This window comes from Polypterus senegalus, chromosome 13, assembly GCF_016835505.1.
Source record: "Polypterus senegalus isolate Bchr_013 chromosome 13, ASM1683550v1, whole genome shotgun sequence".
Lineage (NCBI taxonomy): Eukaryota > Metazoa > Chordata > Cladistia > Polypteriformes > Polypteridae > Polypterus > Polypterus senegalus.
The window spans coordinates 13,526,645-13,538,657 of record NC_053166.1 but is presented as its reverse complement, the minus strand read 5'-3'; the positions used below and the strand labels follow the sequence as shown (position 1 = coordinate 13,538,657).

The 12,013-nt window shown below is 42.3% G+C and overlaps 1 protein-coding gene across 1 annotated transcript in view; it reads left to right on the top strand.

Moving 5' to 3' along the window:
- itk (IL2 inducible T cell kinase) overlaps positions 1-12,013 on the top strand; it is a 103,261-nt gene that overhangs the window by 23,563 nt on the left and 67,685 nt on the right. Inside the window, exon 3 of the mRNA XM_039775160.1 lies at positions 10,114-10,195. Coding sequence (XP_039631094.1) covers positions 10,114-10,195 — 82 coding nt within the window. The remainder of the gene's footprint in view (positions 1-10,113; positions 10,196-12,013) is intronic.

Genomic DNA, 12,013 nt, shown 5'->3' with positions numbered 1-12,013 from the left:
TTTATCAAAATCATAAACTTGCTCTCTGTCGGATCCATTAAAGGAGTGCACAACTGCTCTTTTACCAAACATGTATCTCTATTTGGAGTTGCGACCCTTACAGTTAACTCCACCTACTTGGAGCACAAAGTTTTTATGTTAAAACATAATAAACTGTATTGCTTGGGAAAATGGACATAGTCAAACTGATGAAAGAATCTGAGCAAATTCATTCATCATATTGACAGCCAGCCAATCGGAATATCTAACAATCACATGTTGCAAAACCCCCCGGTAGAATTTCATAATAAACTAGCCTGTTGTAAAAATCCTGAACTCCTAGAAACCATGGATTCTGGCACTTCAATAAATTAATTGCCTCGGTTTGTTGATTAGCTGCTAAACAAGGTACTCATTACTCTGCGGTTTTGTTTTGCCGACGTGTTCACCTCCATTGTCTATCAGTGGCTAAGCGAGTTTCTTTTTCCTCAGAGGTTTCGTTTTGCCGACATGCTCGTCTTCCTTGTCTATCAGCAGCTAAGTGAGATTCTCTCTCCTTGGAGGTTTCGTTTTGCCAATGTGCTCGCCTCTGTGGTGTATTAGCGGCTAAGTGAGTTTCTCTTTTCTCGGCGGATTCACTTTGGCAAAACAGTCGCTTTCTTTGAGCTTCTGGGCGGACACACAGATACACACACTTCCACGCATAGATGTTTATATATAAGATATGCCTCGTCTGAAGAGGAACATAAGAAGAAAATAGAGTGACATCAGAGGAGGGCAAGAGCGACTTCAGAAGAGGGCGCCAGCAATGTGCGGCCATTTCCATCTAATTGTCAGCAAGGCATCCCATGAACAACTTCGAGTGTTAGATCAATGCTGCCCAGGGACATTCATCCTTGACATCTATAGGTTTTTCTAAATAGTATATATATCCGGACTACTATCAATCTTATTTTCTATTATTCTTTGTTTTATTTGGTATTATTATTCATTTAATAAATTCCATGCTGCTTTTTTTTAACTTTCTATGGTTTGTCTTCATGTCTAGAGTGATTGAAGTAATATGGTAGATTTCTTTGAGCACCTGGAGTAGCCGGAAGTTTGCCATACGCTCCATGCTGTGTGGTTTATTAAGGCTGAGGGTGTGAGCTCCACCCAATAGTGGGGAACAGGATGTAAAGTAAGGCATTCTGGGTTGATAAATGGCCTATAGCCAAGGATGCTGAGCCTTTGTATGTTTGAGTATTTTAGACACTAAAGTAATATTTAAGTCTTAGATATATTTAAAACATCGTATGTTGTTCGTGTCGATAATAAGTAAGTCTCTTGAAGTACTGAGAGAGTGACAGGCTGTGTTATTCCAAAGGCACTTGTGTGGTTTAAAGTGCCAGAGGTTAACCAGCTGTGTGTGTGTCATTCATAGGGGACTGTTAAGTTTCTGTGTGTATGCATTTATCTATGTATTTGTGTGTAATCTTAAGGTGCAACAGTACACTAACCCGGTAACAAACCTGATGAGTACACTTACTCCAAGGTAAAGGATAAGTAGTGAGAAATATCACGATAATACACCATTCAAGTTCAAATGCAAGCCTATTTATTTGTCATTTCTGCCATAGCCAATATTGTATTTGTTAGAACCAGAAAATGTGCAAAAAAGAAAGGGAAAATCACAAAAAAGTAAATAAAATCAATACAAAGACAATGTTAAATTCACAGAGTCCAGCCAATACCTGAGTCAATACTACAATAAATAATTATGGACAACCAATCTCTGCCTGCATTAACAGAGTTTTGGTGCACAAATGCGGTTGTTCTCAAAAATATCACAATGTACAGTACAGTGGGTATAGAAAAGAATCCCCCCCCCCTTCGAAATATTCACTTTTTTTTTTTGCTTTATAGCCTTAACGGAAAACACAAAAACTAATATTTTTTCCAGCTTTACTTACTCAATGCAATCTCTAACATCCAAGTGAAAGATATCACAGCTACAGTTCAGAAGAATTAAAAAAAATATAAAAACAAGAAATAAAGGATCACACACCCCCTCGTAAAGTCCATCAGGTGTAAGTGCTCACCATTTCCATTGCAGACTATGGTTACTGGCTTCCTTCCACCTGTGGTCAATTGTAATCCATGTGATTAGTGAGGCTGTTCCTGGAGCATTTATTGCCTTGCTTGGTAGTGCAACTGATAGCAAACAACTGACTATGGGCCAGCCACTTTCAAAAGATCTCAGGGATAGAGTTTTGGACAGACATAAGGCTGGAGATGGAGACAAAAAGTCCATAATAAAGAAGTGGCAAGTGTTTGGTACTACTAGGACCCTCCCTGGATCCAGTTGTCCCTCCAAACTGGATGGAAGAGCAAGGAGGAAACTGGTAAGAGAGGCTGCGAAGAGGCCAATGGCCACTCTGAAGGAGTTACAGGATTTTATGGCAAAGAGTGGTCTTTAATGGTGTGCATGTGACAACAATTTCACAAGCGCTCCAAATTGTGGCTAGTCGGGAGGGTCGCAAGGCCACATTAAGGCTCGTTTGAGCTTTGCCAGAATTCACCTTGACGATTCTGATGCCAAGTGGAAAAAGGTCTTATGGTCAGATGAGACAAAATCAAATGTTACGCCTGGCGGAAATCCAATGCAGCTCACCATCCACAACACACCATACCTACAGTATAGCATGGCGGTGGCAGCATCCTGTTGTGGGGGTGTTTCTCTGCCACAGGGCCTGGGGGCTTTCATTAGGGTAGAAGGAAAAATGGATGGGGCAAAATACTGTCAAATTCTTGAGGGAAAACCAGCTTCCCTCTGCCAGAAAGTTGAAGATGGGCAGAATGTTCACCTTTCAACACGTTAACGAACTGAAGCACGCAGCAAAATTGACCACACAGTGTCTGAAGGACAAAAAAGTGAATGTCCTCATGTGGCCAGTCAAAGCCCAGACCTGAATCACAGTGAAAATCTGTGGAAAGTTCTGAAGATAGCAGACCACCAACACTCACCATCCAATTTGACTGAACTTGAACAGTTAAACTGTAAAGAAGAGCGGGGGGCAAATATTGAATGGGCTCAAAAGCCCAAAGCTCAAAGCTGTCATTAAAGCAAAAGGTGGGTCAACAAAATTACATGGGGGGGGGTGATCCTTTATTAACCCTTTGAGGGCTGAATATTTATTTTGGAATAAACACTGTTTTCTGAAAAACACACAAAGCTATGGTTTTACACAGAAATCAACATAAAATGTCTGTTGCGGTGGCCATCAGTTCACCAGGAATGTGCGGCAGGCTCGCTGCCAGGCTGTCTTCACACGTCAGGGGTGGTTGCAGTGCATCACAATCTGGTTTGTACCTCTTGTCACTGTAAGTGGCAAACGTTACCATAGGCATGTTAGCTACACGAACCTGTTGAGCAACACATTTGTTTTCAATCACTTGTATCAAAATCAGAGTCCGACAATTCAGTGATAACATGCAAAATGTCACCCATGGAGTTTTTTGCTTTATGCATTTGCTTCGATCTCCCGCCAGATGTCGATGCCATTTTTGCTGGTGTTTGCTCATCTCAGGGAATCTCAGTCAAACCAATGAAGCTAACTCTCCTTCTAGCAAAGAGAGTCCAACTAAAACATAACGCTTGGTTTTTGTCACCACTTACAGTTCACCACCGTCAACCCCTCCTTTTGACAAAAGTCGACATCCGCCCTGAAAGAGTTAATCGCAGTATGTCTTGTTTTTGATTTTTTTTATAACTCTTCTGAACTGTAGCTGTGATATCTTTCACTTGGATGTTATCGGTTTCACTGATTAAGTAAAGCTGGGAAGAAATATTTTGTGTTTTCATTTAAGGCTGTAAAGCAAAACAAATGGGAATATTTGAAGGGGGGATTCTTTTCTATACCCACTGTATAACCATTAGACATAATGGTGAATAATGTAAAGTGTTCAAGTGACGAAAAACAAATACCTGGGTTAAAATTGTAAAATAGTCAATTAAATACTACAGTTATAAATACATATGTATGTGTGTTTTATGGAGCGATATCTCCTACCAGATGGCAAGAGATTGAACAGGCCATAAGACAGTGGTTCTCAACTGTGGGGCGCGCCCTAGGTAACAAAAAAGGGGGCACGAATGTTGCTATTGGTAGGGAAATTTTAAACTTGTAGCGGTGTATGGGCAGCAAAAAATCTAGGAATAAATTTTATTAGTGTTTCAAAAAAATGTTAGGGGAGTCTGATTAAAACTGTTATGAAAAATCTATAAAACACTGCCATAAAAGACATGACTGGAGTCTCCGACAATGTAGAGGTCTTTCTTCTTGCGGCCCCATTCAAAGGAGCGACACTTCATAGGAGTGACATAACAAAGGAGTGACATAAATACCGTATTAAAGGAGTGACATTCACCTACCACACACAACTGAAAGTACGCTCGCCAAAAAAATCGTTGTCGCCTCACCTACCACTTGGATGACTGGTTAGATGGTTGTCACTCCTTTGAAATTTATATCTGAGGTTTCACTCCTTTGTTACGTCACTCCTATGAAGTGTCACTCCTTCTTGCATCTCATCCTTACAAATGTTCTCAGTGGAGGAGGAAGTAGATCCCTATAACACTCTCAGCCATCCTCACCACACATTGCAGAGTCTTCCTATCAGACGCACTGCAATTTCTGTATCAAGGAGAAACGCATCAGGACGCTCTCAGTGGTGCCCCAGAAGAAGGTGGTGAGAATGGAAGGGGTGATCCTCACTCACTTCGGCCTCCTAAGAAAGTGCAACCACTGCTGAGCTTTCTTGGCCTGCTGTGTGGTGTTGGATGGACGGATTTGCTTTATTGTCATTTAAACCAAACAACAAGGAGGGCACAGCTGAACAAAACTGTATTTCTCCAGGCTCATTGTACAAATTCAAACATAAAGACAAGTGCACCTTATACAACAAGTCAAGTCAAGTTGGGGAGCATGCACTGGTACAGCGTGTTGCCACACCAACGAAACAACTCGGGATCCCGGTTTGCAACCCCCCCATGACCCTCTATCTGCCGCAGCCAGGTGTTACGAGGGCGACACCTTGGCCTGGTCCAGCCACTAGAGTCCCCAACAATGAGGATCTTACGAGCCGGATCATCCTCGGGGAGACACACCACATGGCCGTAGTGCTATAACTGACGCTCCCTCACAATGCAGGTCATGTGCCTCATTCGGGACCCTGTAAGAAACACAAAGTCAAACCAACGGTACCCAAGGATTCTCCAAAGAGACACAGTACCAAAGGAATCCAGTCTTCATCTCAGGTCACTGGATAGCATCCATGTCTTGCAACCATATAGATAGATAGAAAGCACCAGGACTCTAAAGACTTGGACCTTTGTCCTTTTGCAGAGATATCAGGAGTGCCACACACCCCTTTCCAGTAACCTCATGACCCCCCATGCTCTCCCAATGCGTCTACTGACTTCATAGGAAGAGTCACCAGAGACATGAATGTCGCTGCTGGTCACTGACGAGGTCGTCACTCTCTCCGCAGACAGACACCCTGCTGATGGCCGTGCCCAAGAGGTCATTAAAGACCTGGATGTTGGTTTTTATCAGGACACTCGAAAGCCTCACTCAGTCTCTCGAGTGCCCCGATCAGAGCCTCCATTAACATATTACACAACAGGTAGTCATAACAGATATCGTAAAGAGACAGAATATATGTTATGATGTGTGAGTCACAGACTTGCACAGGAGAGATGGAGACGAGTCCAGGTTTCCGAAATAATCGACTTTATTATTGTCAAGACAGGAACATTCTCAAAGCATTTATCCAAACGGGAGCTGTCACTTCAGTACACACAAACACTGCAAGCAGCAGTGGCGGGCAGTGAGGGTACTTAACCCCACCCCTTCCAGCATCCATCGGGCCAAGAAGACCAGCTACCCAGAGAGGAGTCGGCATTCGACCCAGGATGTGCTTCATGTGATGGACCTCCCACTTGTCTATTGAGAAAGCACGCACAATGTGAAAGTCATCTGTAATAAGCGACGTATCAGCGAGCTTTTCTGTTACCTTTTGTGAACATTTTATTTTCTTTGAAACTGTTACTAAACAAGACAACCCGGTTGGCATCTCAACTGTTTGTCAATTTTCTGTCCTGCCCTACTGTACCTGTACAGTGTTCAGTCTGTGTGTGCATTCAAGAATTTAACAGTCCCAATAGGTCAGCATGTTGTTTGTCGTTAGAAGGAGTTCAGTAGTCTGATGGCCTGTGGAAAGAAACTCCTACTGAGTCTGGCTGGCAGTCTTGCATCACATGCTGTGGAAGCGTTTAGCATTGGGTAAAACTTTGACCAGTCCATGGGCTGAATTTGCTGGGGTCTCTGACTATCTTGGCGTGTCTCCCCTGGCAGTGTGAGAAGTACAGATCTTGTATAGACCAGACGGTGGCTTCCAATGATTTCCTCTGCCATCCTCACCGATCTCCAGAGGGATTTCTGATCCAAAACAGTGCAGCTGCCATACCACACTGGGAGGCTGCTGGTCAAGATGCTCTGTATAGCACCTATGGGGGGTTTACTCTCCTCATCCATCACAGAAAGTAAAGGCACTCTTGTGCTTTCTTGACAAGGGACAAGGTACTGAGAGTCCCAGAGAGCTCCTCAGTGATGTAAATGCCCAAAAATTGGGAGACCACTGATATGCAGTAGGGGGTGTTCAGTCTTTGTTCTGAAGTTGTCAATCACCTCTTTTGTCTTATTGACATTAAGGGACAGATTGTTGTCCCCATACCAGCTCACTAATTTCATTGGATGTTGTGTGAGCTCAATATTCTCTCACCTGCTCTACACCTGCTTTATCGATCCAGCCGAGCAGACAGTATCTTCCTAATGGTGAAAGACCATATATGATTATAAGTGTGATTTTTTTTTCTGTTACTATTGTCTCGCTGTTTACAAAGTAGAAAGAATTAAGGGTATATAGAGTAAGACAAATGAGGCAAAGACGTGAAACTCTTTTTAAAATGGCTGACTCTCACAGCAATGGTGCACATTTTTTGCTTTTTTAATTCTTTAAACAACATGGATACGCTGTAATGCGTATTGCCGTATGGGCAATTCTAAAACATGGATTAATCTACATTATCATTTGCTGGATTGAAAAACAAACATATTTGGTAAGTTTTAAGTTTTTCTATTACCATAGGACCCCATTGTAAGCAGCAAGAACAAAGTGTTTTTAAAATCTTCTCTATGATGAAAGGACTTTCTCGGAGATAATTTCAACTCCCACAAGAGATCATTTCAGGTACCGCGAAACGAGATTTTTTACCAAGAAATTTTCACAAGTCCCGCCCTCCTCTCAAACATTTACAACCACGCCCACCATCCACTCACTCCTCATTCGTGTGAATGCTATTGTCAAACACAGTTCCTGCGTAGAGTAGAAGACAAAGTAGAACGTCATAAAGGGGTTCAAATACGTTGGCGCGATACACATACAGAGCAGTTTAGAGATAACGATAGTACTAAAATTCAAAAGTCTCAAAAAATAATAGTAAAGATCGCATTAGCGCTAACAAACGGAAATTATTACTCGGTGAAATAATGGAACAGTGAAAAGAGATCCAATATACTGCATGGACATAGGTGATATGACAGAAGTATGAAGATATTGTTTGGCTTTAAACTTTAAGTCAGAGACTTGTAGATCGTCTAATTCGTGTTGCCATCAGGGAAACGTAGTGTAGCCTCCCAATGAAGAGTGTATCCACGAGAATCAAAAAATGTGTTGTTTGGTGAAAGCGAAATCCACATACAGTGGTGTGAAAAACTATTTGCCCCCTTCCTGATTTCTTATACTTTGCATGTTTGTCACACAAAATGTTTCTGATCATCAAACACATTTAACCATTAGTCAAATATAACACAAGTAAACACAAAATGCAGTTTTTAAATGATGGTTTTTATTATTTAGGGAGAAAAAAAATCCAAACCTACATGGCCCTGTGTGAAAAAGTAATTGCCCCCTGAACCTAATAACTGGTTGGGCCACCCTTAGCAGCAATAACTGCAATCAAGCGTTTGCGATAACTTGCAATGAGTCGTTTACAGCGCTCTGGAGGAATTTTGGCCCACTCATCTTTGCAGAATTGTTGTAATTCAGCTTTATTTGAGGGTTTTCTAGCATGAACCGCCTTTTTAAGGTCATGCCATAGCATCTCAATTGGATTCAGGTCAGGACTTTGACTAGGCCACTCCAAAGTCTTCATTTTGTTCTTCTTCAGCCATTCAGAGGTGGATTTGCTGGTGTGTTTTGGGTCATTGTCCTGTTGCAGCACCCAAGATCGCTTCAGCTTGAGTTGACGAACAGATGGCCGGACATTCTCCTTCAGGATTTTTTGGTAGACAGTAGAATTCATGGTTCCATCTATCACAGCAAGCCTTCCAGGTCCTGAAGCAGCAAAACAATCCCAGACCATCACACTACCACCACCATATTTTACTGTTGGTATGATGCTCTTTTTCTGAAATGCTGTGTTCTTTTTACGCCAGATGTAACGGACATTTGCCTTCCAAAAGTTCAACTTTTGTCTCATCAGTCCACAAGGTATTTTCCCAAAAGTCTTGGCAATCATTGAGATGTTTCTTAGCAAAATTGAGACGAGCCCTAATGTTCTTTTGCTTAACAGTGGTTTGTGTCTTGGAAATCTGCCATGCAGGCCGTTTCTGCCCAGTCTCTTTCTTATGGTGGAGTCGTGAACACTGACCTTAATTGAGGCAAGTGAGGCCTGCAGTTCTTTAGACGTTGTCCTGGGGTCTTTTGTGACCTCTCGGATGAGTCGTCTCTCTGCGCTCTTGGGGTAATTTTGGTCGGCCGGCCACTCCTGGGAAGGTTCACCACTGTTCCATGTTTTTGCCATTTGTGGATAATGGCTCTCACTGTGGTTCACTGGAGTCCCAAAGCTTTAGAAATGGCTTTATAACCTTTACCAGACTGATAGATCTCAATTACTTCTGTTCTCATTTGTTCCTGAATTTCTTTGGATCTTGGCATGATGTCTAGCTTTTGAGGTGCTTTTGGTCTACTTCTCTGTGTCAGGCAGCTCCTATTGAAGTGATTTCTTGATTGAAACAGGTGTGGCAGTAATCAGGCCTGGGGGTGGCTACGGAAATTGAACTCAGGTGTGATACACCACAGGTAGGTTATTTTTTAATAAGGGGCAATTACTTTTTCACACAGGGCCATGTAGGTTTGGATTTTTTTTCTCCCTAAATAATAAAAACCATCATTTAAAAACTGCATTTTGTATTTACTTGTGTTATATTTGACTAATGGTTAAATGTGTTTGATGATCAGAAACATTTTGTGTGACAAACATGCAAAAGAATAAGAAATCAGGAAGGGGGCAAATAGTTTTTCACACCACTGTATGTTAGCGGCAGAGACGCAAAGTGGCTGGCGCGGAGGTGGTTGGCGAGTGAAGCGAGCAGGGGTTGAAGCTCCCTAGTATATTAAAAAAACACACTTCACGTTAGAACACAGTTTTATGTGGCAAATTTGTATCTACCATGATTGTGCAGAAATAACTTTGATTTGAAAAATACCAAATTTATCTTTAAATGGATGAAGCGTGTGGCGGAACGGTGGCGCAGTGGGTAGCACTGCTGCCTCACAGTTAGGAGACCCGGGTTTGCTTTCCAGGTCCTCCCTGCGTGGAGTCTGCATGTTTTAACTGACATTTCTTTTTTAACCTGTGCTTGAACAAGAACAGAAAGATTGCATTTTTGAAAATATTTACCAACTGACGCACAAGCAAAGGTTTAACTTTCAGTGGAGGTTTTCTTATTAGTCAGGTCTGATTTGACAGGGGGGAATATATACAGCCAGCCAGCGCAACAAAGTGACAGTTCATGTTTATCAGATAAGACTTTTAGCAACTTTTAGCTTTGAATGAAATGAATTTTTATCGACGTAATTGCTAGTGCATACGTAGGATGACTGATTAGTCATATGACTTTGTTTCAGATGCATTTTCTTAGAAAAGAAATGTTGTTAGTGCTTAAAATATCCTGAATTACCAATTAACACATCTTTAATAGCCATTAATCTTTCTCAGACTGTAATAACTTTGCCATCTGATTTTAGGTTGTCCACGACAATTACTGCTTATATGTTTTTGCACCAGATAAAGACACGCAGCAGAAGTGGGTATGGGCCCTGAAAGAAGGTAATGTCTTTCTGAATGATTCTGTAATTAATATTTCACAATGTAAACCTGATTAACTCTATACAGCTAAATTGCTGAGTCTCTAGATTTATATCTTGTTTTCCTGTTTATTTACTGTATTATATATATATATATTATCCACAGTACTTGTCAAAGACAGGTAATAGAAGAGATTTAAAAAAATATTTGCTATCTCTTGCCCTACATGTACCTTCAGCGCCTTTCCTCGAGATTCAAGTGTGTCTCTTAACTGGTGCTCTCTCTCTCGGGCAAATTCATGTAAAGCTTGCTTTTCAGACTCCACACCTTTCTCACCTCATGTCTGGTTTTATACTTGCCATCTTTGAAAGCAACTGTTGGAGCGTACCTCAATGCGCCTTTAAACCTCATTGTTCATCTCACACTCACACTTCCTCCTTCATTGCAATAACCAACACCAAAGAGACCAATCAGATCCCTCAGAGGGACTGGATGGATAGATAGATAGGAGACAGATAGATATGAATGGCACTATATAATAGTGTGGCAGGCGGCCAGGTTCCATGTCCGGCCGGGATGCCCTGCTGCATATGTTCCAGGGGAGCAACCAAGGGTAACTGAATACCTCCCCCGGGGACGCTTGGTGGCAGCCTCCCTGGTCAGCGGTGGTGCCTCAACCTCCTGCAGGGCTCCATGGGAGATGGAGTCCTCAACAGATGGGTGGGGAGTTGGGGTGGCCGCCAGGGGGTGCTGCATGGATTCCACAGCCCAGCTGGACAACTCTACACACAATCAGATGCAGGTGATCAAGCACCTGGAGCACATCCTGGTGGGCTATAAAAAGGGCCGGCAACCACCACTCAGGGCCAGAATCGGGAGGAAGAGGACGAGGTTGCCTGGGAGGAGTGGTGGTGCCAGGAGAAGGGTTGGTTGTTTGATTAAGTGTTTGGGACTGTGTTATGCCAGTGGGGTTCACAAGGAAGACGTGTCCCACAGGTGAAGTAAAATAAAAGTCTTGTGTGTTTGACACGTGCCTCAGTGTGAATCTGTGCTGGGTCGGGCACCTATATAGCGCCTTATTTCACAATAGATAGACAGATAGATAGATAATAATAATAATGATAATAATACATTTTATTTATTTGAAGGCACCTTTCTAAACACCGAACAATGGACAAAACACAGATTATAAACAAAATTAAAATCCATCCATTATTCAACCCGCTATATCCTAACTACAGGGTCACGGGGGTCTGCTGGAGCCAATCCCAGCCAACACAGGGCGCAAGGCAGGAAACAAACCCTGGGCAGGGCGCCAGCCCACTGCAGGGCACACACACACAAACGCCAATTTAGAATTGCCAATGCACTGTGGGAGGAAACCCACGCAGACACGGGGAGAACATGCAAACTCCACGCAGGGAGGACCCGGGAAGCGAACCCAGGTCTCCTAACTGCGAGCCAGCAGTGCTACCTACTGTGCCACCGTGCCACCCAAAAGTAAAATACAAAAGTTAAAATCAGACAGAGCAATTGTAATCAAAGAGAAAAAGCAGTCTTGAACAAATGGGTTTTAAGTTTAGATTTGAAAAGTGAAAATGATTCAGTATTTCTAAGCTCAGGTGGTAGAGAGTTCCAGAGCTGGGGAGCAGAGCAACTGAATGCTCTGCTCCCCATAGTGGTAACAACAACAACAACAACATTTATTTCTATAGCACATTTTCATACAAACAGTAGTTCAAAGTGCTTTACATATTAAAGAATAGAAAAATGAAAGACACAATTATAAAACAAAATAAATCAACATTAACATCGAATAAGAGTAAGGTTCAATGGCCA